The 27978-nt window shown below is 61.1% G+C and overlaps 2 protein-coding genes across 7 annotated transcripts in view; both read left to right on the top strand.

Moving 5' to 3' along the window:
* The window catches only part of ARAP1 (ArfGAP with RhoGAP domain, ankyrin repeat and PH domain 1), a 54894-nt gene extending 53086 nt beyond the window's left edge, over positions 1-1808 (top strand). For all 4 annotated transcript variants that reach the window (XM_051851140.2, XM_051851128.2, XM_070074954.1 and 1 more), the window contains 3 exons: positions 27-90; positions 984-1133; positions 1253-1808. In XM_051851140.2, coding sequence (XP_051707100.2) covers positions 27-90; positions 984-1133; positions 1253-1270 — 232 coding nt within the window. In that variant the 3' untranslated portion in view covers positions 1271-1808. The remainder of the gene's footprint in view (positions 1-26; positions 91-983; positions 1134-1252) is intronic.
* A 9074-nt stretch (positions 1809-10882) lies between these two features.
* PDE2A (phosphodiesterase 2A) overlaps positions 10883-27978 on the top strand; it is an 83191-nt gene continuing 66095 nt past the window's right edge. The window contains exon 1 of one of the 3 annotated variants that reach the window (XM_051851204.2): positions 10883-11092. In XM_051851204.2, coding sequence (XP_051707164.2) covers positions 11022-11092 — 71 coding nt within the window. In that variant the 5' untranslated portion in view covers positions 10883-11021. The remainder of the gene's footprint in view (positions 11093-27978) is intronic. The other 2 variants (XM_051851208.2, XM_051851218.2) reach the window with 2 other exon arrangements.

Genomic DNA, 27978 nt, shown 5'->3' with positions numbered 1-27978 from the left:
GTGCAGACCTGTGCCCTACCCTGCAGGTACCTGTGCTGCGACACACAGATGGAGCTCCGGGAGTGGTTCGCCGCCTTCCTCTTTGTGCAGGTACCAGGTCAGGGTGTTGGATGAGGACAGTACCAGGTGCGAGTGTCAGGTGTGGGCAGGTGCCAGGTCAGGGTGTCAGGTGTGGGCTGGGGCCCTGGGTGGCTTCCACGTGGAGAAGGTACACGTGTGCGCCTGTCACACTCAGGCCACCCGCTGCTTCAGAGAGGGTTTGGTTAGTTCTCTTGCTTATTGTGTAAGCCCTCCCCAGTGAGCCTGCAGCCCTGAGGGCACGTGGAGCCTGCTCTTGGGCCCTCCCTGCGGGGAAAGGAGAACAGCCCAGATGTGACCTGCAGTGTCGCTGCGTGGTCAGTAGTGTGGTGATAGAGGGAAGCCCAGGGACCCTAATCTGGCCAGCTGGGGTGGGCAGCAGGAGAGGGTGCTGGGAGAGCTGAGGTGTTGGGGTTATGGGAGAGTCCCCAGCAGGGCAGGGGAAGTCTATGTAGAGACCACTGAGTCCGACCCCCCAGGCAGCAGGGCGTTCTAGGGGCAAGAGGGCTGTGCTGGCCCCAAGGGTCTGAGCCTGAGCTGGGCCCCGGGGGTGGGGGGCTTAGCCTGAAGACAGCAGAGCTGTTCAAACCAGAGCTGAGAATCCCCTGGGCTCCGGAGCCAAGTGTTTCCTGGAGCTGTGTTAGCTCTGAGCTTCCTGTCGGCCAGAACCTAAAAGGAAACGGTGGATTCCGGGGTTCTGCAGTCCGGGTCAGAGGTGGCGTGGGCCGGCTCCGCCCGGGTGCTGTTATCGGAGGGGGGTTGCTGAGTCCCACAGCGGCCCTGCTCTGACAGCTGCTTCTCCTATCTGGCCTGAGCTGGCCACAGCCTGCGTTTCTGGGACGGGTGGGTGGGTCGGAGCGAAGCCCCGCCCAGGCCGCAGCGTTCCCGCTCTGCCCGCCCCGCAGCACGACGGCCTGGTGTGGCCCTCCGAGCGGTCGCGTGCGTCGCGGGCGGTGCCCGAGGTCCGGCTGGGCAGCGTGGCGCTCATCCCCCTGCGCGGCAGTGAGAACGAGATGCGCCGCAGCGTGGCAGCCTTCACCGCGGACCCGCTCTCCGTGAGTGGCCCTCTGCCCCGCATGGGCGCAGGACCGGCCGGCCCTCCCTGCAGCCCCCTCTCTGTTCTCCTTGGGGAATGGGCTTCACCAAGCACTCACGGAATCTCTGCTCCCCGCAGCTCCTCCGCAACGTCTGAGCGTGGGAGCCGCCCTGGCTCGGGGGACACCGCCGCCGGGAAGCCTTCTGTCCGGACCCCCTCTTGCCTTGTTGGCCTGGTGTGGGTCAGCAAGGGCACATGAGGAAGCACACCTACACCCCACATCCTGACCGCTGGTGGCGGGGCTCCCTGGCCTAGGTGAGGGCCAATGGGTCAGCCCGGGAGGAGCCCCGCTCGGCTCTGTGCGGGTGCTCCGCCCTCCTGGCCGGGCCTGCTGCCCTCCGAGGGCATCCGCCCTGAGCTTGCCGGGTAGGAGAGACGGGGAGAAATCCGGGCCTCTGGGGAGCACCATCCCGTCAGAGGCTTGAGACCCTGGGGCCCCGCTGGAAGGGAGCCCACCCCCGTGCCACAAACTCTGGAGCCACAGAAAGTAGGTGCTCCAAGGAACACCCTGCCTGGGTGTGGGGGCAGCTCTGGGGGAGATTCCTGCAGGGCTGGGAGCTGGACTTCGGGGGGTGTCAGCCCCCATCTCCCATCTGGGGGCTTTTTGATAATATAAATATATCTGTATATTTTACCCTGTGCTGATGAGGCCTGTGATTGGCGGAGGGGACTGGTGACTGAGGGCGTCCCAGGTTGGGAAGGGGCAGGAAGTTGGATAGTTTTGTGTGTGTGCCCTGAAGCCGGGGACCTGGGTCCTGCTCTCTGCAGGCCTGAGCTGGTTAGACACTCGCCCCTGCCCCGGCAGAGCCTCGGCTGGCTCTGTGCAGTCCCCCTGGCTCTACCATTCAGCCAGGCCCGGGGGCGGGGGGGGGGGCGATGCCAGGCCGGGTCCCGTGAGGCCCTGAGTCCCCATGCCTGCTGCAGTCTGAGCTGACCGCCGGCCCCTCTGCCTCCTCCGCTGGAGGCACAAGGTCGCAGAGGAGGGCCTTGGGGCGGCTGTGGGCCCCTGGACCCTGCAGGGAGGCAGAGATGGATTCGGGCCTCCCTGGGGTGTCGGACACACAGCCCGCTTCTGCCTGGAGCCCCAGCGAGCAGACTGAGCAGCTGCGCCCACCTCCTTGAACTTCGTTCTCAGCCCCAGCCAGTGGGGAGGGGCCTGCAGGGTGGGTGGGCCACGTGACCTCCGTGGGAGGCTGGGGGCTGGTGGGGGCCTTGGGGAGCCGGTTCTTGTCCCTGCCTCAGGGGCCTGACCTTGTGCCTGATTCACAGTGACTGCCACTTCTGCCTCTGGCCAGGCAAAAGCAGGCAGCGTCCCTTGTGCAGGTGGAGCTGAGCTCGCTCTGACCGCGGGCCCTGGAGCTGAGCGTGTGGGACTGGAGGCGGCGTCCTGCTCAGCTGCCACAGGCCCGGCTCCCGGCTCCCGGAGGCTGCAGTGACTGCATTGGGCCACTGGGGGGCAGCCATGGTCCACTCAAAGTTGTCTCTGAACCACATCACCAGTCTGGAGGGCCCAGTGTGGTGGTCCTGGGCCAGGTGTGCCTCTGCTGGGGTGCAGTGAGGCCGGCCCTGCCGTTGGCTCACAGGCAGTTGATACTCTTGATGGAAGGTGGCACAGCACAGGAATCTGCTTTGGGCTCTTGGCACTAGGACCCAAGAGGGAGCAGCCTTTTCCAGAGGCCTGTGTGGGTAGTGCCTGTGCAGTCACAGCCTGCTCTTGGCGAGGAGCAGAGTTAGGCCCAGAGAAGGCAGGAAACTTCCCCAAGGTCACACAGCTCTCCTGAAGTAGGCCTGACATCCATGTTCACTGCCACTTTGGAGGAGGTGGGGAGTTTCTTTTTAAAAATTTGTTTGACAGAGGGAAAGCTCTCCCCTCTGCTGGTTCACCCCCAAATGCCCATAACAGCCAGTGCTGGACCAGGCTGAAGCCAGGAGCCTGGAACCCCATCAGAGTCTCCTGGCAAGGACCCAACCCAAGCCCTTGAGCCACCACCTGCTGCCCGCCAGGTGCTCTTGAGCAGGCAGCTGGAGCGGAGCGCTGGGCCGGGCCTGGAGCCGGGGACTCCAGTGTGGGATGTGGGCTCCAGCAGCAGCTCGCCCGCACCGCCTCAGCCACCCGCCCGATTCGGCGGCTCTTTCCAGCAAGCAGCCTCCTTTGTCCGCTGAGGAAGGCATCAGGCGTGGATGATGGCTTGAAGTGCTTTCCCCAGGGACCCCAGTGTTGGGTGGCAGGGTGGGTGGCTGGGTGGGAGGCTCTGCTGGTCCTAGTCCCTCGGGCCCCTGGCTGGTTTGTTCCCTGATTGCTGGAAGTGGGGCTGGGGCAGGGATGGATGAGGAGCCCAGAGCCAGACCTGCTAAGGGGTGGGAGGGAGGGGGCTTCCTGGACGGGTAGGATCTGGGGGCGAGGACAGGGTTTCAAGGACCAAGTCCAGGCCTAACCCCAGGGGCCACAGGGAGTCCAGTCAGGCACGGGGAGGGGAGCCGGGGAGCCTGCCTCCCTCCCCTCGCCCCTCCCCCCTCCTGTCTCCTGGTGACCTCTGCCGCAAAGCACTTAGCAGGGGGCGCCCAGGAGCCCTGTGGGCTCTCAGGAAATCAATTGGTGGGGGAGGGGAGGAGCTGGACCCTGCCTCCTGCTCTCCCTGGTTCCACTCCCCACCCTTCCTCCCAAGCCTGGGGAGTGGAGGGAGGCCTGGAGCTGAGGAGCTGAGGTCTCTGGTGGCTCCACGGCCCGCCCACAGCCTGCTGGTTTAGAAAGGCTGGAGTGTGGATGCCGGCGCTCGCGTCCACAGGCTGTGCGCTCAGCTTCGGGGTGCCCTGTGTCTCTCCCTGACTTGCACATCCCTGGATCCCATCAGCTGCACATGGGAAAGGTTAGGAAGCCACACCCAAGCCGCGCACGGCCCCACGTTTTCCTTGCCTTTCTTCCCCAAGTGCCACAGCGCCCTCCAGCGCCCTGACACTGTGTAGGTGCTGTGCGCCATCTGGAGCTGCTCCACAGGGGCTGTGCTTGGCTTCTGTGCAAAAGCCCCGGCGCTTTCCAGAAGGCACTGGCGCATCCGAGTGTGGGATCTGCTGAGCTCCTGCGAGCGAAGCGCCCGGCACCACCCCTTCCAGCCGCCTTCCCTCATGGGCCCGGGGAGTTGGGCCCCTAGCGCCCTCTCTCCGCCCGATGTGTTTTCATTCAACAAGCACGTGGTGCAGGAGCTCACACAGGACTTTCGAGTCAAGAATTGGTGCTGCTAAGAAGGGGGGAAACAGAATCCAATTCCAGTGTCTGGGAGGTAGGCCCCGCGGGAGACAGCTCCAGAGAGAGGCGTGGTTGGTCCTTCTGCATGTACTCAGCATGCCAGGGGGGGTCGTGGGCTGTGAGCTGGGATGTACCTCCTTCCTTCCTAAGTAGCTTGTCTCAGGTCTTTCCTTGTAGTAGCAAAATGCTGACTCCTAGAAACACCTGCTGTGTGCAGAGCAGAGGAGGAGGAGGGCGTGGGGACAGGAAGCCCTTCCAGGGGTGGGGCACATTGACCTGGAAGGACTCTACGGAGGGCATGGGCCTAACTGGACAGGCAGATTCCCGACGTGGAGCTGAGAGGCACAGGCAGGATAGCCACACCCCCAGCCTGGGCCTCACCCCGGCTCTGAGTCACATGGGCTCTTGGGGCTCTCCCCCCAACCACAAGCTTCGCCAGCTCTGTGACCTGAGTGACCCTGACCCTGACCCTGACAGGAGGACTGTGTCTGTCCTGTGGGCTCTCTTCCATAAACAAGAAACGAGATGCCTCCTTCAGATCAGAAAGCTCCTCTGGTCTGCTCTCCACTGTACTGGTGCACCAGGGTGTGTGTGTGTGTGTGTGTGTGCGCGCGCGCGCGCACACGCGCATGCGCATGCGCGCGGTGCAGGTCGCTTGCACCCAGCTAGGCAGAGCTGTCGGGGTCAGGGTCTCTGGCCCAGCCCTAGCAGGGTGCCTCTCGCACGCCATGGTCAGCCTGTGGAAATTTCCGCACTTTCTCTGCCCTGGTTGCTGTTCCTAACTACCGTATTTATCACCCTGGAGACACAGTGGCACGGGCGCTCACATGCCACTTGCACACACGTGGTGTCTGCACACCTCAGATGAGCAAGTGCAGCACCGCGCGCGCGCGCACACACACACACACGCACACAGGCACGTGGAGGAACACCCCCACGCACAAAGAGCTCTCTAGGAAAATTGCCACTTCCCCCGCTGCTGCTGCTGCTGCTCCTCCTCCTCCTCCTCCTCTCTGTCCTCCCCCACCACCCACTTCAAAGCACTGAGACCAAAGATGGGCAGTGCGGTGCGGCCCCCCACTTGTCAGCCTCCTCTGTGACTGTCCTGGGCCCTCCCTCCCCGCCCCCAGTCTCCCTGTCTCCTCCCCCTCTCGCTGCCTGCCTGCACTCCCATCTATCTATCCTCCCCACAAGTCACTCAGTCAGCTCTCCGGCCACCCTAGTCGTCCTTTCTCCCTGCCTCTGCCCTGAGGGGCTCAGGTCAGGACCTCGCAGGGGCTGCTGGAGGCAGGCCAGGCCTGAGGGCCTGTGGTCCCGAATCCCCTCTGTCCCTCCTCTGGGGCGAGGGGAGGACTGTATGCCTGGCACCATGGAGACCAGCGTCATGGCAACCCCATCCGGGTGGGCACAGCCTGCCTTCTTCTCTGCGGGTGGGGGCACAGGAGGAGCTGCCAGGAGGCCTGGAGGAGGGGCCGCCGTGCCCACTCCAGCTCCCCCACCCCCAGGATGCCCCACCCTGGCCCGCTCTGCTGGCATAGCAGCTCCCAGTGACAGTCACTCATCCTGAGCTGGGGGCCAGAGAGGGCAGGGGTTTGCCCGGGGCACACAGCACCTCTGACCGTTAGGCCTCCATTCTGTGGTCGCCACCTTCCACTGGTCAGTCCTCGGCCAGCCCTCATGGTGGCAGCAGGGATGATGATGTGAGCACTAATGCCCGCTACTCTGCCAAGGCCTTGAGTGAGTGTGCCATTTCGCTCCATTCTCAGAACAAGAGCTTCGAGGAAGGTGACCGAAGTGATGGAGCGAGGACAGGAGCACAGGACCTTCCCAGACATGCAGGCCAGCCCAGCCTGCGCCCTTTCCTTAATGAGCTGCTAACTGTTTCCAATTCTGTCTTCCTTGCTGATGAGATGGGGAAGGTCTGGGGCTTAGTCTGTGTCTGGCCTTGGGTTTCTAGAAACCAGAGGGTTATTTTTCTAAGAAGATACAGGGGACAAAGCCTGCCTTGCGTGGTTAGACCGAGGGAGGGAGGGCTCTCTGGCAGCCCAGCAATCAGGCTAGCTTCCAGTCCCCTTTAGGACTGTGTCTAGTACCCAGGGAGACGAGGAGGAGACCCCGTCCCAGGCCCAGCCTCGACTTGTCTCCCCACCTTGATGGAGTCACGTTGCAGCTGCCTCTCCCCTGGCTTATGCAATCATTCAAATATAGCAGCTGCCTTTATCCCACTGAGTCACGCCCCCTCACTCCCCCCTCAGGTGCGGGGAGCTAAGGGGGAGGCGGTAGATGAGGGCTGAGTGGGAAGCCCGAGGACTCCTGGCGGGGAGGAAGATCCCGGGGTGCTAGGGCCCAGGGGGGCAAACGCTCTCCCAGAGGGTGAGGCCCCTGGTCCCTACTCATTCACACATGGCTGGGGTCCGCGCCCCGGGGCCATGCGACTCTGTCCACAGCCTTCTGTCCTGGGCCCCTGGGCCGACTGGAGGCAGCAGAGGACTGAAGAGGGAGAGGTCTGCTGGGGGGAGGGCAGCGGGCAGGGTGCTGTGTGCACCCTCCCTGTGCGCCCTGGGCACGTCTCTGCCCTCAGTTCTCTGTGTCTACAATGGCAGATCGGCCCCAGCTGGCTCTGGCATTTATGCTCCCTGCTTCATCTCAGGCAGGTGTCTGGGCAGCCCCAGCCCAAGTCTACCCACGCTTCCTGGGCCTTGCCACAGGACAGGGTGGGCAGGAGTGCTGGCTGGGTTCTGGCCCGTCTCGGGTCACCCCCCCCCCCTTACAGGGCAGCTCAGCCAGGCCCTGGACCCTGAAGTGACCCCTGATGTTTACCTGCCCCCTGGGTTCCAGGTCCCCAGAGCCACTGTCCTGAGCTGCTCAGCCCATGGGGCTTCAGGCCTGCTGATGGGCTCAGCTTCGCGAGGACGTGGGGAGCTCTGCCCGGCCAGTCGCAAGGACAAGGCCCTCCATCAGCTGGAGCTGCAGGTGGTAGCTTCCTAGCTCAACAAGGACGGGCGACGGGGAGGAAGTACCATGACTGTCCTGCGCTCTCCGCTCCACCTGCTGCCTCTCCTGGGCTCCTGTTGCCAAGTCTCACATGTGGGCCTGTCCTGGCCAGCAACCAGGAATCACCCAGGAGTGTTGAAACCAAACCTCTGTGAAATCCATGTTCTGCCAATTACCAGCTTCCTCCAGAGGCCCTAGGCTGTTTCACACTCAGCGGCTGCAGCTGCCCCAGGGGCCCCTTGCATCCACCGTTTGCACCTACACCTGCAGCCTCTGGCCAGGGGCTTGTTCCTGCATGGCCCCGGGCCCAGCTCTGATGTGCACTGTCTCCTTTCTGGCTTTGCAGCATCAGTGTTGCCCGTGTGTACCTGCGGAGGCAGCCCAAAGGCAGAGGGGAAACAACTTGGGCCTGCCTGTAAGGACAGCAGGACCCAGAGGAGGAGCTGAGATGAGTCCCCGCAGGACGATGGGCTGGTGGTACCCATGGCAAGTCAGGGGCTGGCTAGCCCAGAACCAGCGTCCCCTCCTGCCTGCCGTGTGCCCTGGGGGCAGGACATGAGCTGTACTGGCCATGATTTGAGGGAGCAAAGCATAGAGAATGGGGAAGCCGGCATGCGCTTAGGGAGCAGAGCCTGCCCCACTTGTAGCAGAGGGGGTGCCAGGGACCTCAAAGACCAGGCACAGGGGTGGGGCTTCTGGGAAGGCCTTGGGAAGCTGCCTCTGGGTGCAGGTGGAGGTAAGGGGCTGGGAGTCACCAGGGCACTGGGGTTGGAGGGAGTTGGACAGAGTGACCTGGAAGTGGAGGAAAGGAAAGCTTGCAGATGCCTTTGACAGAGACAACAGCTGTGCTGGGTGTTGAAGATTACTGTGAGCTGTGGGACATGGTCCCAGAAGAGCCGTCCAGGACACATCCTGCACAGGAGTCCGGGGCTCCAGACAGGAGCCTCTAAGGAGGGGTCGGGAGGATGGTCTCCATGCACCGGTGGGGGCCGAGGCAGGGCCAGGCAGTGAGGGAGGCTGGAGGAGCCACACAGGTGTGTGTGGGGGGGCGGGGGCCTTTTGGCAGCTGGAGCCTGTGGAACCTCAGCCCTCCCAACACAAAGGTAACCTTGCGAGGCCGGACTCCAGAACCGCACTGCCCCATCGCTTTGGGCAGCCTCCTGCCTCCTCTGGCCCCAGTACCCACCCCCACACCCCAACTGCAGCCCCCCTGCGGGGTGCCTGGCCAGAGTCAGCAGCCCAGACATGCACCCTGGAGAGCGGCCTGCGGCAGGGCGGGGCTCTGCTCCAGTGGTGGTGGAGGGAAGAGTTCTCGGGCAGCCTCCAGCCGACCTGCCCTTCTGCACTTGCCCCGTTGAGGCACTGCCCTGCCTGAATCCCTGCCCCACAAGGGCTAGCACGCCCTTGGCTCCCTCAGTTCGCCCTCTTCCGTGGAGGCGGGGAGCAGGGGAGAGACTGTTTCACAAATATCCCCTAACCTCACAGCCCTCAAGCTTGGAATTGGCGAGAAAGCAAAACTGGAGCTCAGAGAACTGGGATGAGGTGCCCAGGCCCAGGGCGATGCCTGCCTGGCTCTAAGCCAGACCTGGGTCTTGCACTCTACCTCTGCCCTGCTGTGCAGTCTGGTGGGATGCCTGGGGAGGAGGCCTTCCCTCTGTGGACCTGCCAGAACTCCCAGGTTTCTGAGGGGCAAGCTACCACCAATGTCTCCAAAGTAGGATGGCAGGAAGGAGGGGCTGAGGGCCAGGTGAGGCCGCTTGGCACCTGCACACGCCCACGCCCAGGGGATGCCCTCCTTTGAACTCTGGTGACTCAGCTCATTACTGCCAGGATCCTAGGCCCCTGAGCAGATCCTTAGGGTGGGAAAAGGACAGAGAGCACCCTCCCAGCTGGCAGGAACAGAGCAACGAGGTCCCAGGCTCAGAAGCCAGTCCTGAGTTGAGTTCTAGGCTGGGACCTCTGGTTTTGGATGAGCCTGGGCTTCATTCCCTGGGAGTGAAAGAGAGAACAGTCAGGGGCTGTCAGGGGCACACCTCTGCCTTCAGGGCCAGAGTAGAAGGCAAAGGCTCCCTCCCATTTCCCTCCTGACCCCCTGAAGGTCCTCTGTACACTGGGCCTGGGCAGGCCTCCTGTGACAGCTCGTGCTCCTGTCCCTGCCCTGGCCTGTGCACCCCCAGTGCTTCAGCCCGGGTCAGCTCTCCACTCCCGTTCCTGGGCTTCTCTGCCTGGAGCCTGTGGTGGTGAGAGCAGGAGGAGTCCCCCTCACCGCCATGCTCAGGGTGGGGTCACTGGTGAGGGTCACTGCAGCTCCTCTCCCCTCAAATACTAATCCCCTTCTTCCTTTAAAGGCTCAGCCCAAATACTTACTACTGGGTCGGGGTCCCCTCTGGGCCCCACAGATCAGCCTGGGTGCATCTCCCAGGCAAGGGATGGGCAGTGCCTTGTGTGATGGGGTTGGTCGGTGGAAGGAATGTGGTGAGGGAATGAATAAGTTCATGAAGGAGCCAGGACTCCCACTGCCATCTCCTGCCTTGAGGTGAGCGCTATTTTCTTGCATATGAGGGATTTTTCAAAATAATCATGGAAATGGAGGAAAAACAGTATACATGGCAGACCTGCTCCCAGACCTACAGCCAGAGGCTGTGAGGGCGGTGTGGGGCAGGCTGTGGCCTGGGTGCCCACAGCACCTGCCCAAAGTCCATTCTAGAATGCTGGCTCCCATCGTGTCACAGCCCCCCGATGGGCTGTGTGACAAGGCTTGAAGTCCAAAGACCCCAGCCAAAGCCCCGGGGCTCCCTGCATGTCCACCTCTGTGGACTGTGCTTCAGGGCAGGACACAAGCCCAGGCAGGGAGCCCAGCGGAGAGGGTGGCCAGTTCTGAACAGAGGCCTGGCCCTGGTCCATTTGAGGAGGACCCAGGCGTGTTCCCCCGAAGGCCTCTGTGGGGGGGCAGCCGAGTTCTGGGTGCCGTCTGTCTGGCCTCTGGTGCCCAGCCCAGCCCAGCCCTGCCTGTGAGGGTCAACCCTGTCCTTGTACCACTCTTGGTCCTCTCCCAGCCACCCCCACCCCCGACGTCTGCTCCAGTTTTCTTTCTTTCCCTGTCTTTGTTCCTCAGAGGGTGTTTTCCCTGAGCCTCTCTGGTCTCTGTGTTTCCCTCCCTGTCTCTCTCCCGGGCTCCGATCCCTTCTCTCCTTCTTCATGTGTTCCTTGCTCCTCCTGTCTCCATCTGCTGTCTCTCAGTCTCTCCCTCTGTGAGGTTTCTGCTCCCTCCCAGTCAGAGTCTCCGTCTACCCCTCCCTCTCGCTCCCTCTCTGTCTGGGCCTCTCTCCGTTCCTCCTCCCTGCTCCCTCCCCCTTCTGCATTATCAGACCTGCTCCAGCCTCCTCCCAGAGCCAGCGAGGAGCAGCAGAGGCAGTGGCAGGCAGCGGGAGAGGCGGAGCAGCCAGGGCAGCAGAGCTGGACTGGGGTGTTGAGTCCCCGCTGAGTGGGGAGCAGGCCGTTGCTCTTGGTCCCTGTGCCTGCTGGGGGCGCCCTGCCTGGAACTCCGAGCAGGGGGGGCAGGGCGAGGGGCCACCTTAGTCTGGCTGGGGAGACGGATGATGAGGAGTGATGGGGCAGGCATGCGGCCACTCCATCCTCTGCAGGAGCCAGCAGTACCCGGCAGCGCGACCGGCTGAGCCGTGAGTACTAGCGAGGGGCTGGGGTGGGGTGAGCCGCTGCGAGAGTGCCGCGGACGGGGTCCTGGGAGACCCTTCACGGAGCTGGGGCTGACATGGATCTGAGCCACATGGAGGACTGCTCCTGGTCCCGGACACCTGGCTGCCAGACTGCAGCCTAGTGGGGGCCTCTGTGTAGGGTGTGGGTGCCTAGCATCAACCTAGGAGGTGGTGAGACTGGGGTCCCATAGAAGGAATGGCTGACTAGGGGAGGGGTTTCTTCAAGGGTTGGGGGTGGGGAGGTCTGGAGTTTCAAGGAGCCCTGGGGGCTGACATGGGCTGATTCAGGACCTTGGAGAGCGACAGCTTTAGGTGGGGGGTGGGGAGGCACACAGAGAGCAGGTACCTCTGCATGTGATTACGGGTGAGTAAGAGTGCCCCCGGGGCAGCAGAGGGTGGGGTGTCCGCCTTCCAAAGATCTGGGAATTGGGGTTCAGGGCCACCACTTTTCACAACTTTACCCCTAAGCACCTGTCCCATTGAAGGGACTGGTTGGAAAGCGGCCCCGGGGCCCCGTGTGTGCCACGTGTTGGGGGGAGGTGAGGCTCGTGCAAGTGAGTGTGGGCTCCGTGTTGGGAGGGCTGGATGGGAAGGCGCCTGTCGGAGTTTGTGAGTGTGCCTTCGAGAGTTGGCATTTGTCAGTGTGAGTACAGGGTGGTGTGTGTATGTGGGTAGGTGTGCATGTGAGGTGTGCGTGTTGTGTGTGCTATGTTGCAAAACACAGGGACTCGACACACACGTTGCTTGATCCATTTCAAATGCACTTGTGATTGTGTGTGATTTGTTAATGTGTGAATAATCGTGTTGCCATGTGTAGGCAGATGTGGATATGTGTGTGAGCATAAGTGTTCTGGTGTGGGTGTGATCATGGCACAAGTGTACCGAGAGTGTGTGGGTTGGGTAGGTGTGTGTACATACTGGTGCTCCTGTGACTGTTGTGCGTTGTGTATGAGTGTGTGGGGGTGGCTGTTCCCTTCCCCTGCTGGCTAAGGACACAGCTGGGATGCTGTGGCCCACTGAGGCAGGGAGGGGCTGGCTGTATGTGTAACCACCTCCGTGAGCCTGTGAAAATTCATTCTACACCCTGCCAGGAGAAGCAGAAAAGAAATAGGCAATAATGGCTCTGCCCTCTGGGCCCTCCTAAGCGTATAGATGGCAAAATGGCTGGAGAATAATTAAGCAGCAAAGCACAGCATCCACTAACAGGTGGGGGAGCTGGCAGAACAGCACAAGCAAAGGCCCTGGGTTGGGACGGAGCAGGTGCCGGAGGCAGCGAGGAGGCTGGGTAAAGGCAGTGCTGGGAAGAGGCTGTGGTGGGAGGCAGGAGCTACACCCAGGGGTCTTTGCCCTCTGGGCCTCTTGGGCTTTATCAGGAGGGCCCTGGGGGAGTTTGTGTGCAGGGGAGGGACACGGGCAGAGTTAGCTTTCAGTAGCACTGCAAAGGTTGACTGGGACCGGAGGAGCAGGGGACAGGCCAGGGTGGCAGCCCAGCCGAGGCAGGGATCCGTGAAGTCTGCAGTCAGGTGAGTCTGGGACAGATGAGACCAAGACTTTCGGAAGGGAGATGTTCGAGGACTAGGGAAAGGGTGGCGAGAGGAAGATGGGGAAGAGAGTGTGGATGGGGCTGGGGGCTGGGTTGGGGAGGGGGTGTGGGGGAGGGGGCCCTCAGAGAGACAGAAGAGGAAAGGCTCTTAGAAGACTGAGAAGGCAGGGTGTGGGCTGAGGTCCTGGGCCAGACCTTTGCAGGGTTTCCAGCAAGGATGCCTGGGGTCTCGGAGTCACCTCCTGCCAGGCTATGGCTTTGTCACTCTCCTCTGGCTGCAAGGCTGGGGTCTGAAGCTCTCCATCAGACCTGACGTCCACTGTTCTCCCTCGTCACCTGCCCAGCGCCTCTCGGTGGGTCGGTGGCGCTGGGTGAGCTCAGGGAGGTTTAACTGCTCTTGCACTCCCTGCACCCCCCACCCCGTCCCCCTGCCCACCAAGCAGCTCCTGCTGCTCTTCCTGCTTCCCACTCCAGCCTCCCGTCCCCCGGGGCTGCTGATGGCTTGGCTGGGATCTAGCCAAATGGTGTGGGGGGTGGGGACCGAGCTCGTGGCAGCACCCCCTTCAGGCTTAATGGCCTGGGAGCTTGCTCTCAGCCTTGCTGTACTCTCTGGGTTTCTGCTGCTTGGGCCTGGAACATCTACCCATGCCATGGGGTCCCATTCCTGCATCGCTCATCACCCCGCTGCACAAGGACTCCCCAGTGCCTTCTTGGTGCCTGCTGTGCTGGTGACTGGGGACACAGGAGGACACTGTCCCTGCTCTCAGGGAGTGCCCAGTCTGATGAGGGAGGCTTGGGAAGAAGCCCACAGCCCCACAGTGTGAGCCCTGTGTGCAAAGGGAGGCTCTGGGCACCTGGGCCCTCAGTGAGCCGGCGTTCCAGGGGAAGAGATGTTGGAGCGGGACCTTGAAGGATGGGTAGGTGTTGCCCCTACAAGGAAGAGCAGAGGGAATAGCTCATGATGGCAGACAGGTGAGGAGTGCAGTGCATTCGAGGGACAGAGTTTAGGTTGGCAGGAGTGAGAGAAGGGTGCTGAGAAGAGGAAGGGAGGGCAGAAGGGGCTAGATTCCTCAGGGTCTCCAACACTAGGCTAAAGGGCTCAGACTTTTCTTCATAGGAAACGGAGCTGGGAAAAGGTTTTGGAATAGGAAGCCTCCCCTAGGAAGCCCCCTTTGATTTCCCATCTCTCCGACTCTATAACCACCACCACCACCACCCCCGCCCTGGAGTCTGTCTCTGGTGGTACAGGGGCAAGAATGTGGCTCAGAGTCAGCTGTTCCCTGTGTGTGAGCCCCTTACCCAGCTAGCCCAGGAGCGCCTCAGAGGCAGGAGCCGCTGCCCTTGCTTCCCCAGCCCGCTCGCAGCACAGGGCTGGGTGGCTGGGCTCAGCGCAGCCTCCACTGGGCGAAGACACCAGGAGCATCTGAGGCACCTGCATGGTTGCTCGCTCCTCTCCCCAAGCTGCAGGACACTTCCCGCTGCTCTTCCCCTGGGGTGGTTGGGTCTGACCTGGGCCTCCACGCCCGGCCCATGTCCTTTCTTTGTCATGGGTCGCTGTCCTCCGGAGATGGTCCCAGCATATCCTGGGCAGAGTGTGGGGGAGTGAGCAGCCTGCACCTGCTCCTCAGTGAGACTGAGATGGGACAAGCCCGAGCCCTCTGGGGTTGGACTCCTTTGGTGATAGGTGAAGGAGGCTAGACAACAGCAAAGACTTCCCACTCAGGCTGCAGGGCTGTGGAGTCTCCTGGCTTCAAGAAGGCAGGCTGTGGGGTGAGGGGCAAGTCTCTCGGGACAGGATGGGGAGTTGGGTGCAGGCACCATCCAGCTCTGACCCTAATGCAGGTGAGGAAGCCCCCCTAGGGAGAGGAGATGGGGTGCAGAGAGGCAGGGATCAGGATTGGTTCATTCATAAGTTCAGCGGCCATTCACTGCCTGAGGGTGTGGACGGAGCCATGACCACGTGGAGGGAGGAGGTGGAGCCATCAGCATCTTGGAAGGAGGAGTCACTCTGGGGAGGGGAGCACCTTGTGCGGAGGCGGGGGTGGGGGTGGGGGTGGGAGCAGGTGTGGTTTCACTGGTGGAGCACTGTAGCTCAGAATGGCCTGGGCATGAAGTTCACTGTGGGTGGTAGGCGGGGCAGGGGGAGGGGGGAGGGGAGGGGGAGGAGTGAGTGGCAGGGCAGAGCAGCAGAGGAGCAGAAAATTGAGGTTAGGCTACAGACAGCGCCTTGTGCCTTGCTGTGTAGGCCTCACAGTACACTTGCTTCATGTTCCTGTCTTCCTGTGCCCTGCCACTAGCACCTGCTTTGCTTGAGAATGCGGTATGCAGTGGCTCAGCAGAGACCTTGGGAGTGAGGGAGAGGCAGAGGCTGAGGAGTGTGGCTCCTCCCCGAAAGAAAGTGGCATGCAAATGAAGGCAAAGCACTATGCAAATTAGCCAGCTCAGGCTTGGCAGCCTGGACTGGGAGAAGGAGCAGACACCCCCTCCCATGCTGGCCTCGCCCCCTCCGCCCCAGCCCCCGGAACAGCCGGAGCCCCAGCTTGTCTGAGCCACAGACTGCGGCCTCCAGGGCGGGGGCCACGGCTCCCCCCTCCTCCGGGGAGGTGGATATATTTAGTAACAGGGACATTTTCACACATTTATCTCCCATTGTTCAGCTGCCCGCTCCCCGGGAAAGGCCAGGTCCCTAATGACGTGACCCACTTTTTGAAGTCCCTGAAGTCGCCCTCTGTGAAAAACAGACGGCAACTGGGCTTGGTGCAGCAGAAGCGATTCCAGTCGGCTATCGGGGAGGACTTCCCAACCATGCAGCTCCTGCCACACATGGGCCCTCTTTGGCTGGTGGCCCTGGGGTCAGAGGAGGTTTTGACCACGGAATAGAGAGGGCGCTGAAGGCACAGGTTTGAATGTCAGCACGTCTGTGTGGTCTTGGGCGAATCACTTCACTTCTCTGGAACTAACGCGATGGAGATCCTGTCACTCCCCTGGCAGGACCATGGAGAAGAACACGGAAGTGTGGAGCTTGGAGCCAGGCGTGCAGCAGGTGCTCTGCAAGGTTGCCTGCTGCCATTAGGAACCGCCCACACTCACCTACACTTTCAGAATGCTAGGCAGGCACCCTGTGGGAGAGGCAAGGAGGCCTGCAAGGGGCCGCGGGGGCGGGGCAGTGAGACGCTGGCTGCTCTGTGGGAGGGGCCGAGGGGGCTCAGAGACATGTGACCCCCTGTCCCCGGCTAGCCAGCATGAGACCAATCCCCAAAGGACACCATGGAGGAAAGGACTTGCCAAGGAAGGGGCTAAGCCGGTGGCCACTCTCACTCTGAGATCCTCGGTAGACTTGGTGCGGCCTCCTTTGCCCCGAGTGCACGCTGCGCTGCTGAGGCTGCCTGGGGCAGGCTTGGGCAGGTGCTGGGGACGTGAGGCCCAAAGCCGAGGCGGCCCCAACCCCCCGGTGGGGGCAGGGCTGAGAGGCTGAGGCCGTGATCCTCGCACGATCACGCGGGAGTCCGGCTCCCTGGGCCGTGTTTGCACATCTGTGAACTCCTGAAATCCCCACCTCCTTCCCGAGAGACTGCTGCTCTCTGGCTGAAGCAACAGAGGATCCAGGGGGTGGAGAACACGCCCGACCGCCAGGCCAGAGCACGCGTCTGTTTGCATCCAAGCTCCTGCTAGTCCCACGTGCATTGCCCCAAATGGCAAAGGCTAGGACTGGAAGCCACAGGCCAGATATGGACAGTTCAAGTTCGGGGTGAGACATTCAGCACAGGGGTCTCTGGGCCCAGAGCTGTTCAGGGGGTGAAGATGAGGGCTGGGATCTTTGAGGCCAAGAAGTGGCCAAGCAGCTTCCAGCATGCTGTGGCCCACTGCGGTCCACCCAGGGGTTCTGAGCAAGTGTTGGGCTTTGGGAGGATGAATATTGCAGCCTGGGCTGGATGGGTCAAAGTAGAGGAAGTAAAGGCAGCCAAGGTGTCTCAGCTCCATCGGTGCACCCAGCACTGCCTCCTCTTCCTTCACTTCCCATTCTTCCTCTCTCCAAGTACTCTGAGCTGTGATGTAATGCCCCTTACGTCCAGTAGGGGTCGCTGCCACACAGGTCCACTCCAGCCTGGCTCTTCCCATGCTTGAAGGGCCATAGGATAGAGTCTGGACCAGAGCAGGGGTGAAGGGTGGAGAGAGGGCTGCCCATCATTCTGCACCTCCACCGGCTGACAGAGCCCTGCTGAAAAGGCATAGGGAGGCACGGAGGGCTGGACCCCACACAGCAGGGACAGACACCCTGGAGGGGTCAAGCCAGAGGGCAAGACATTTTCTCCTTCCGGTTCCGGACAGGCTAATATAGAGTGGGAAATGGACTTAGAGCCATTACAGCTGGGGCCTGGGCTTCTACTGGGATGTGATTTGCTTGTTGCTGAGATGTGGGTGACATGGGTGGGTTTGTCTGAGTCTCTGTCAGGCTGTGTGTGTGTGCACTGAGCTTCTAGTGTGTGTGGGTCTGAGACTGTGTGGGTCAGTGCTTGTATGAAAGTGTGCACGTATTCACCCGTGTGCAGGTGCATGTTTGTGTCTGCGTGTTAATACATGGTCATGTGCATGCGAGAGTGGCTCGTGTGTGTCCGTGTGTGGTGTTATGTGCACTCTATGGCAACTCTGGGTGTGCACCTCTGTGCACACAGCTGCATGTTTGAGTGTGCATGCATGGTGAATGTGCATGAATGGGTGAAGGCCCGGACACCAGCCAGTGTCTGGCTCCTCAACACGTTTTCTCCCAGGCCCCACCTGTCTGGAGGTAGAGACAGGTATGGGCCGGCGCCGCGGCTCACTAGGCTAATCCTCCGCCTTGCAGCGCCGGCACACGGGGTTCTAGTCCTGGTCGGGGCGCCGGATTCTGTCCCGGTTGCCCCTCTTCCAGGCCAGCTCTCTGCTGTGGCCAGGGAGTGCAGTGGAGGATGGCCCAAGTGCTTGGGCCCTGCACCCCATGGAAGACCAGGATAAGTACCTGGCTCCTGCCATCGGATCAGCGCGGTGCGCCGGCCGCAGCGGTCATTGGAGGGTGAACCAACGGCAAAGGAAGACCTTTCTCTCTGTCTCTCTCTCTCACTGTCCACTCTGCCTGTCCAAAAAAAAAAAAAAAAAAATAGAGACGGGTGTGTATGGACTTGGGCTGCAGGAGCTGTCGTGCCCTTCCTGCTGTGGGGGTGCTGGGCCTCCTCTGGGGCCCCACCCAGCCAGGGAGGGTCCTAGAGGAGCAGGGTGTCTTTGTGTTTGGGCTTGGCTCATGCTGGCCAAGGTTCTAGGCTGCAGGCCAAGGAGCTGGACGCGGCTGGGACTTCTCCCAGCCCAGTCTTGTGCAGATGCAAATACTGAGGTCCAGAGCTGGCAGTGGTTAACCCGAGGTCACCCAGCAGGATGGGGGCGAGATGGCAGGGCTTGGAGCAGACAGGACTGTGTCATGCCTGCAAGGCCTCCCTCCCTGCAGCCCCTGGAACAGGTGCAGTCGGGGCACGAGGCCGCCCCTGCCCCCACACCTGGGTATTTCCACTCTGCCAGGCCTCAGATGCTGCCTTTGAAGCTGCCCCCAGACTCAGCGTGCGGTGGGACTCCTCCTGGGGCCCTGTGGTGTCCGTCTTCCCACAGAGCAAGTGGACTCCACAGGGAGGCGCCCCCTGGAGGCAGAGCCGGGGAGGCGCCTCCTGTACAAACCTCAATTTCTTCAATTTGAGCTTTTTTTTTTTTTTTTTTTTTTTTTTTTTTTTGCAAGTTTTCTTCTGTTCTAACATTCAAGGCTTTCCCTGTGAGCTCCCCCTTGGGATCTTAGTAATGAGACGGCACTGTTGGGCAGGTCCTGGAGGCCCAGCTTGGCTCAGTATGAGTGACACAGAGCAGTCCCTTACGGAAGGGGAGGCCTTGGGAGGGAGGAACGCCCAGGGGCTGCGGATGAGGCTGCTGCCCTAGCCGGGCAGTTGGTGGCAAACTCCCTGCAGTCCTGGCAAGCAGTAGCTGTCACAGAGGCCAGAGAAAGACGTGCTCAGGCCCCCCGGGCGTGGCAAGGCTCCAGCCCCAGAGAGCCCTCCTGGGCACCTGGGCAGTGGAAAGTTGTGAGGTCAGAGTGCCCCTTCCCCGGGACACCTGGAGAGAAGTCCATCTTCCTGGAACTTTGGGGCCGGTGCCGGGGCTGGATGCAGGGGCACTCGGGTGTGGTTGGCAGTGGGCAGGGAGCACCGGGCTGCTCCGAGGCAGCATCACAGTTGAGCCCTGGCTGGAAGAAGCAGAGGGCAGACGGGCTGGTTCCGAGTTATGGGGGGCTCAGGGCTGGCAGGGCGGTGCTCCGTGTGGCTGGAGGGCTGGGCAGGGGTGGGAGGGAAGAGGAGCAGGCAGTCTGGTGCCGCGTGTGCCAGGGAACTGGGATTACTTAACCCCCGGCGTGTGGTGGGATTTGGGGCCAGCTGTAGAGCACTGATGCTTACAGTGTCCTTTATGTCTTAAAATCGCCTTGGCAGCCCTTCAAGGGGCGAGCCCTGTTCTGTAGAGGGCAGCAAGCGACACACTCAAGTGGCTTAATTGAAGGCAGCTTGACGAAGCAACTAGGACGGAGGCGGGAAGGATTAGGGGAACAAACAGGGCATGTCACGGGGCTCAGGTCTGGCCTCCGAGAGGCTCGAGGGGGCTGGGAAGAGTGCCTCCGGTCCCAGAGCAGGGGCTGCCCTCCGGGAGCCGTGGCTGCCGTCGCTGCTTGTCCAAGGCGGTGGAGTGGGCGAGCCCAGCCCTCAAAGGCAGGACCTATTGGGAAACCAGTGGGCAAGGCAGTGCAGGTGCAGGAGCCAGTGGGGGTCAGCCCAGCGGGACAGGGTGGAGACGGGGTCTGGAGGGACACAGGGCTAACAGGAAGCTGCAGCCCAGGGTGGGTGTGGCCTGACCCAAGGCACTCAGCCAGAAGGTCTCAGAGTCGGAGCCAGCAGCCAGGCCCCTCCTCTGACCTCCCACTTGGTCAGGCTTACTGAGTGGCCGGGCGCCACCTGTGCTTCCCGACTGTGCCCAGTCATATATCCCTGGGCCCACTGCTGCTCCTGCCGCGACTGCCCAGCTCCCTGTCTGGCCGCATTGGCGCTGCTGGGGAGTGTTGCTCTCAGGATCCGGTGTGCCTGGACCCTCTTGCTCACCCATGTCCCCCTCCTCCGTGACGCCCTGGCCACGGAGATGGACCCGACGGTCCTTGCTGCCCTCTTTGTCAGAGCCAAGCACACCCCTGGCAGGCCCCAGGTGAGTGCTGGGGCCGGCAGTGAGGACACTTCCTGCGGCGGTAATGCTGGGAGTCTCGGCTCTAAAGAACGAGTGGCGTTTGCCAGGCGAGGGGAAGGGGCGGGTGGAGAACAGCAAGAGGCCAAGGTGGCAGCGGCAGGGCTCCTGGGCAGCATGTGTGCCTGGTGGAGAGCAAGGCGCTGAAGGCCAAGCTCCTGTGCAGGGAGCCGAGGGCTGGAGCAGGGGCAGCTGCGCTGGGTGTTGGATTCCGGAAGCTCAGAGGAGGGGTGAATTAGGGCCCGGTGAGGAGGTGGGTGCAGACACAGGTAAGGGGCAACATAGTTGCATTGGGGTGAGGGCATCCAGGGACATGAATTGCTGTCAGTCCGGCCCCCAGCTCGGCTCCCCTGGCTGAGCCGCCACCATTGTTCTTCAGTGTCCATCCCCGCTGCTGACGCAGGGGCCTGTGGCAGCTCCGGACACTCCCCCCCCCCCCCCCCCCAGTGCTGTGCCTTCCTCTCTCCTGAGCTCACATCCACGGCACCCGTAAGCCAGCCACTCGGGCCCTGGCCCCGAAGAGCAGCAGTATCGTGGTGGCCTCGTGTCTCCATCCCGCTGCGACCCCTCCACTGCCACGTGTAATAGAAGCCCGCGCTGTGGGGCCCCGCCTCCTGGAGTGGGATCTCAGTTCCTCTCGCTGTCCAGAGCCTGGGCTGCGGCCTTCCTGGGAGATGAGTGGGGGGGGGGGGGGGCGGGGTTCCTGTGGTGCTCAGGGGTTAGGGATCTTGGCCCAGGCAGCTCACAGCTTCCGCTGGGCCTTGAGCCGCTGACTCATAATCAGTGTTAATTAGCATCTCCCATGCAGCCTCCTGCCCCACTAAGCGCTTGACAATCATTAGGTGCTGATGTGCCCCTGGAGCCCAGCCTGAGCACCTGAGCACCTGTGCCCCAGCCTTCTCCCTGCCCCGGCTGCCCGAGCCCAGGGACTAACGACCAAGCTACAAACATGCGACATAACGAGACCTGCACATGACCCAGGCATAGGGACACAAACACAGTACAGAAGAGTTCCCCATGCAAAGAAGCGCTCCCTGGCACCGGGATATGGAGAGCCACACAACACTCATGCACGTGTGTGCACACACACACCTCACACACGCACACAGGAACATGGAGAAAAACACAAGATGAATCTAAAAGTTGACATAGACACAAACAGAATGAACTCCACCCCCACCCCCCCCCCCCATGGCCCAGGTACTCAGACCCAGCCCTGCAGCATGGCCGCCAGCCGCCACGTGCCCGGTGCCCCCCAGAGCGGTGCCTGTGCTTAGCACAGCCAGGCTGAGACCTGCTTGTCCTTCCTCCCATGGGCAGCCCCTCTTGCCTCCGGGCTGTTACACATGCTGTTCCCTTTGCCTGGAACACCTCTCCCTTTACCTGGCTAATTCCTGTCGCTCAGGTCTTGGAGTCCTTTCAAAGTGACTTCCATTCTCTACAACCCGGGAGCTCTTCCCTGTCCCCATGGGTCCCCTGACTTTTCCCCAGCCACCTGTCAAGTTTGGGGTGAATGAGTTTTGCCTGTGCTGGGGGGATTGCAGCCCAGACACTGGACACAGACAAATTTGGGGGGCAGTGAGTCAAGATTAGCAGTGAGAAGTGCCAGCGACTTGGGGCCTGACTAGGTGTGGAAGCCTCAGCTGGGCACAGCTGGGTTGAAGCCCACAGGCGGGCACAGCTGGGCGCCTCTGCCTTATTTCCTCACTCCCTGCCTGATTTCTTCGGTTGCTTCCAGGCTTGCTTCTCGACCCAGTTCCCTCCTTCCCCGACGGCCTGGCCTCTCACCACCTCTCTGAGCCTGTACACCCACTCCCGTGTCTCCACTGCCTGGGCTGCTACTCCTAAGCCAGGGAAGTCCTCATTCTCCAAGGGCTGGGGTCTTGGGGCATTTAGCATTGTAAAGGGAGGCGGGAGGAGGTGGTGCTGAGCGCAAGCCTTGGGGACGGTCTCTTGGCTCCTCCACTTCTCCTCTGCAGGGCTCTGCTCGCCTCCACCTTCCCCTGCAGGAGGGGGACTGTAATAGGGCCCTCCTCATTAGGGCTGCTGGGAGGATTAGGGGAGACAGCGTGTGATAGACCTGCCATGCAGCGGGCTCCCTCTCCAGGAGAGCAGGGAGAGAGCTAATGAGAGCGGGGCTAAGCAGGTGCGCCCAGGAGGTGCCTAGCGGGTCCTTGCTGATTGGCACTGAGTGAAGCAAGCATCTGCTGCATGAGCACCTACTGTGTGCCTTCCACAGCCAGCTCTGTGCACCTCCTCGCCTCCGCTTCCATACGGCTGCCCGGATCTGCCCAGCTGTTGCTTCTGTGAGGTTCTTGGAAGGTGGGAGGTGTGACTTCTGTTTTTAAATTTACTTTTTACATCTGTTTTATTGGAGATCATTTACATACAACAGAAAGTGCAGAGTGAATTCTGCCAGTAGGTGCAGTTGTATGATCACCACTGCATTCAAGAAGAGAATCTTTTCATCACCCCCCAAACTTCCCTTGTGCTCTCTGTAGCCAGTCCCCTTTGGGGGTGACTTCCTCTGGGGCTGGGGAAGGGCTGGGTTCAGAGGGTGGGGCTGCCTCTGACATGCTGGGGATGCTAGCGATGGCTCCCCCTCCCTGGGAGGTGGCTCCTGTGGCCTGGCAAGGCAGAGAAGCTGGAGGTGGGGGCAGGTGGGATGCTGAGACCATGGATCTTCAGGGAGTGGTGGCTTCAGACATGTCCTGGGTGGGGGCAGACGGCAGAGAGCTGTGCCTCCTGGAGTAGTCGGGACCAGTGGCCCTGGGGGAAGTGGCCACGTGAGGAGCTGACCAAAGTGACTCCACTTCTCTCCGCATCATCTCCCCACCCAGGGGTTGGAAACCCCACTCTGTGGATTAACAGTTCCCGGGAAAAAGGGGGCACTTTTGTTCCCCAGTCCTAGAACCAAATATTAAAGCAATTATGTAACTAGCAATAAATTACTTAAAGTAGTGACTCACTCAGCTTAATTAGAGCATGAGCAGGGAGGGATTCAGGTATTTTTAGCGCACATACCTCGCTCTCTCCTGGGGGGGGGGAGGCGTCCAGGCGGGGTGGGGGTGGAATAGCCGTGGGAGTGCAGGAAGCACCCCAGGTGTCTGCATGGGAGAGGGTAGCTGATCCTCGAGTCCTGGGCCGCCGGGATAAAGGGAGGCCAGGGCAGAGCTGCAGCAGCAGGGATTCGGGTCAGACTTTCCAGGGGTGTGTTGCTGAAGTGGGACAGGTGCTCCAGATTATAAACTCCTGGAGGGCAGGGACTAGGTCTTCGATGCCCTGCCCAGCTGGAGACAGACCAGGAGTGAGACTTGCGAGGGAGTCAGAACAGCTGGGTTTGAGTCCTGCCTGTGTTGGTTCCTGGCCCGGTGGCTTCGGGCAGGTCCCGTGACCATCCCAGCTTTTCCATTTCCTCCACTGGAGCGAGCTGCATTGTCTCCACCTTCACGCCTCTGGTAAGGGCCGAGTGGCTGACTTGTGTAAAGCAAACCCCAGTGGTGATTTTGCTAGACCAGAGGCCCCACAAGTGCAGGGGCCAGGCCCATGTTAATCCGTGTTATAGCTCACACCTCATTCACAAGAATGCGTAGAGGAGGCACTCGACCCATACACTGTCACAGCCGTGCATACTCGCTTCCCTCCCATTCCCTTCCTCCAAATAGGTTTTCCCCCGGGGCTTTGTGAGTGGAGGAAACAGTCACTGTGTTTTGCGAGGCCTGGCAGGTGGAAGCCTGACCTTTCTCCTCCAGGCAGAGGAGCTGCTGATTTTTAACAGAAAAGACCCAACCGAGGTGGCCATGTAGCCCAGCAGTTAGGACACTTGCATCCCCCACCTGAGCGAGTGCCTGGGCTCGGTGTCTGACTCTGGCTTCCTGCTGATGTGGGTGCTGGGAGGCAGCAGGTGATGGCTCAAGTCACTGGGTCTCTGTCACCCATGTGGGACACCTGGATTGAGTTCTTGGCTCCTGCCTTCCTGGCCGGCTCTTAGAGGCTTTTGGGTAGTGAACCACTGGGTGGGAGCTCTCTCCCTCTGAGTCTCTATCAAATAAGTAAAAATGGAGTATCCAGTGTTGTGGCCTAGCAGGCTGAGCACTGGTTGTGATACAGCCACCCCATAGCGTAGGGCCAGGTTGAGTCCTGGCTGCTCCACTTCCCATCCAGCTCCCTGCTAATGCTCCTGGGAGGGGCAGCAGAAGATGGCCAAGTGCTTAGGCCCCTGCCACCCACATGAGAAACCCAGATGGATTTCCTGGCTCCTGGCTTTGACCTGGCCCAGCCTTGGCTGTTTTGGCCATTTGGAGAGTGAATCGACAGGTGGAAGATCTCTCCCAGCCACCTATCCCCACCAAGTCAGTTTGCCTTTTAAATAAATACATCTCAAAAAAGAAAGAAAGCAAAGCAAAGCCCATCTTCCAGGGAAAGGCCCGTGAGCCTTCAGGACCCCGGACAGCTCCGTGGCACAGCTTGCGGGAGGGGGTGGTCTTCTGGTGGCTGGGATGGGAGTCTGTGCCCAGGTTCTCCACAGTGTGGATAAGAAAGCTCAGTTTGACAGGAACGACCAGGGCCCTCACCCACCACGGCTGGGAGTTCAGAGGAAGCAGGGCTTCCTGGAGGAGAGTCCGGAGCTGGTGGGAGGGTGTCGGCGGACAGGACAGCCTGGCATCTGCAACACAGATTCCAGCCCTGCAGGTTTCCTGGGAGGGTTAAATTAGCTACATTTAGCAGTGCCTGGTGCGTGCCCGGCCAGAGTGGGCACAACACGTGGGCGCCCTACTTCTCCCATCCCACCACCTCTCCTATCCCGTGTGACGCCCCCTGCCCCACATCACAGCCTTCACTGAGCCTGCCTCTGCAACTGGATGGAGCTGGACACACAGTAGGTGCCCAGCAAGACTGGGAGGGGCTCTGCACTCCTCCTCCTCACGGGGTGTTGGTAGCTGAGTGAGGAACCAGCTGGATCGGGCAAAGCAGTTTAACCCCTGCCCCCTGCTCCCACTGGCCCGAGGCCCTGAGGCTCCTGCCCCAGTGGCATTTCTGATCTGCTCTGAGCCGCACTCCTCACACCTCGCCAGCCTCCCAGGGCTCAGCCGATGAATTAGTGATGACAGCATCCGGCATTGCTATGACGACCGCACGGTGCTCTTGGCCCCAACAGGGGGCAGCGGCAGAGGCCAGAGACCCCTTTGGCTTTGGGCCTTTGTACTGACGTATGTGACAGGCTGGGCCAGAGCGGGAGCAGGGAGCAGAGATGGGGTGGGGGCCCAGGCTTGGGGCTCCATCTGGAGTGGACCAGAGAAGGTTCAGAGTGTTAGAGCCACAGGGGCCTTGGGGACTGTTGTTTTTCTCCTCCTCGCTTTTCTTTGCTCCTGATTTCCATCCCCCCTCCCCCTCCCACTTTTTCAAACCCTTGTTCCTGTTTAAGTCCCTGCCCATCCCTCTGCTTTACCCTGGGGGTCAGGGTCGGTGCAGCCCCCACCCCTGCGAGCTGGCAATGTGGGGGATGCACACTTTCTGGTCTAGGCTGCAGGGAAAGTATGCAGAGACCACCGCTGCTCCCGCAGGAGGGAGCTCAGCTGTGCTGGGGGCCAGGTCTGGAGACAGGGAGGGGAGGGGCGGAGACCCTGAGAGGCCTGAGGCTCTCCTGAGGGTGGGGAGCAGTGAGGATGGTGAGGGGGGGGATGGACTCGGGGAGAAGCTTGCACTTGGCCCTCTGGGGAAGAGCCCTGAGGCTTCCTGTTGTTGCTTGCTTTTCATTTGGAAGATGGGGAAACTGCCCGTGTCCCACATCAGAGCGCCTGGGTTCTGCCCTGGCCCCGGCTCCTGACTCCAGCTTCCTGCTGATGCAGACCGGGAGGCACCTGCGATGGCTGAGGTGGTCGGGTTTCTCCCACCCGTGTCGGAGACCTGGAGTCAGTTTCCAGCTCCTGGTTTCAGCCTTGGCCCAGCCCCAGCTGTTGCAGGCATTTGGGGAGTGAACCAGTGATGGAAGCTCATTCTCTCTCAAATACTTTTTTAAAAAGGTCTATTTATTTAGGTGTTGTGGCGCAGCAGTTTGAGCTGCCTGCCGCGATGCTGGTGTTCCCAAGTGGAGGCCAGTTGGTGTCCCGACTGCTCCACTGCTCATCTAGCTCCCTGCTAAGGTACCTGGGAAAGCAGTAGAAGACAGCCCAAGTGCTTGGGCCCCTGCACCTGTGTAGGAGACCCAGAAGTTCCTGGCTTCAGTCTGGTGCTGCCCAGGCCATTGCTGCCATCTGGGGAGTGAACTAGCAGATAGAAGATACCTTTCTCTCTCTCTCTCTCTCTCTCTCTCTCTCTCTCTCTCTCTCCCTGTCTCTCCCCCTGTCTCTGTAACTCTGCCTTTGGAAATAAATAAATCTGGATTTATTCCAGAGGAGGGGGGAGAGAGACAGATCTTCCATTCGCTGGTTCCCTCTTCAGATGGCTTCAACAGCCAGCTCTGGGCCAGGCCAAAGCCAGGAGCCAGGAGCTTCATCTGGGTCTCCCACATGGATGCAGGGGCCCAAGCACTTGGGCTGTCTTCTACTGCTTTCCCAGGCACCTTAGCAGGGAGCTGGATTGGAAGTGGAGCAGCTGGGACACGAACTGGCGGCCATATGGGATGCTGGCATCACAAGCGGCAGCTTGTCTCACTACGCCACAATGCTGACCCCACAAATAATTTTTTTAAATTGAAATAAAAGAAGACAGGAAAACAGAGACCCAGGGAGAGAGAGTGATTTGTTCAAGCTTGCTAGGGCGGTGAGAGACAGGCTGAGCCGACAGGCTCTGCTCAGGCTGTGACTCTGACTGCTGGCCCCTGAGAGCAGGGAGGTCCCGTGGTGACTTTGTTCTCAGTTTGAATGAAATTTGCATGGCCAGGGCATATGTGTGCGTGCATGCATGCGTGCATGTGTGTGTGTGTGTGTGTGTGTTGAGGTGTTGGGGATGGCATCCAGGAAGGGACCTGGGAAGTCTACGCCTTGGCTAAGCTCAGCAATGGATTAGGGTCAGAGCTTGACTTGAACTTGGGTCTGTGGGCTCCCAGGCCAGACCCTCTGCTACACCTTCCTCCCCAGTCCCAGGGCCCACAGCTGGGTTGGACAGCTGTAGGACAAGCCTCATGCTCCCCTCAGGGCTCTTCCTGGCCCGGCGCCCTGACGCTGAGCCTGCTGCCTTGGCACTTCTCAAGGTAGGAGGAGGCCTTTGGCCCCATTGTCCAGATGCAGACACTGAGGTCTTGAGGGAGCAGGGACTGGTCCAGGTTTACAACAGGCCAGTGACTGGGCTGGGCCCAGCTGCCTGGCCCCCACCTTGTCTACACTTACCCACCCAGCAGGCAGCTCCCCCAGCCCCCGCCTCTCTCCTGTCCCGCTGTGCAGCTTTGCTGGGCTGCCAGCCTTGATGGATGGCCCTGCAGCTCAGCCTCCCTCCCTCTGCTCTCTGGATGCTGGGCCGTTAGCCTCTAATCACCAGCTCTGCCTGGTGGCCGCGGGAGCCATTCATCTCCCCCACACAGCCTCGGCCAGCACAGGTGGGCCTTGGGGAGAAAGGAGGATCAGCAGGTCTTTCCCCTCTGATGAGCTGAGGGTCCAGCTGCTGCCCCACGCCAGGGGCCCTGTCACCCTTCCTGGAGTGGCAGGAATCCCCCCTGGGCCACCCAAGGGCACCGGTGCATGTGCAGTTGTGCACACGTGCACTCACTCACTTGTGCACAGCACCACTCATAAAGGCTTTGGTGGGTGAATAGTGTGTCAGAGCTCTCCATGTGTGATCTCAGTCCTCCTGTTCCTTGGGTACTGTTGGTACCCACTGTACAGACATGGCAGCTGAGGCTCAGAGAGGTGAGCTCACGTATCCAGGAGATGAAAGAGCTGAGGTTTGAACCCAGATCAGTATGGCTCACATTGTGTGTCAGCAACTCCTGTTCCACCGACTCCTGTACGTGCATGGACACACAGGGCGTTGCATGTGTGCAGGTGCACTGCCCATCCACCTGGCCCTCAGGAGCTGC

The sequence above is a fragment of the Oryctolagus cuniculus genome, chromosome 1 (genome assembly GCF_964237555.1).
Source record: "Oryctolagus cuniculus chromosome 1, mOryCun1.1, whole genome shotgun sequence".
Lineage (NCBI taxonomy): Eukaryota > Metazoa > Chordata > Mammalia > Lagomorpha > Leporidae > Oryctolagus > Oryctolagus cuniculus.
The sequence above is the reverse complement of the archived record's forward strand: the minus strand, read 5'-3'. Positions and strand labels throughout refer to the sequence as shown.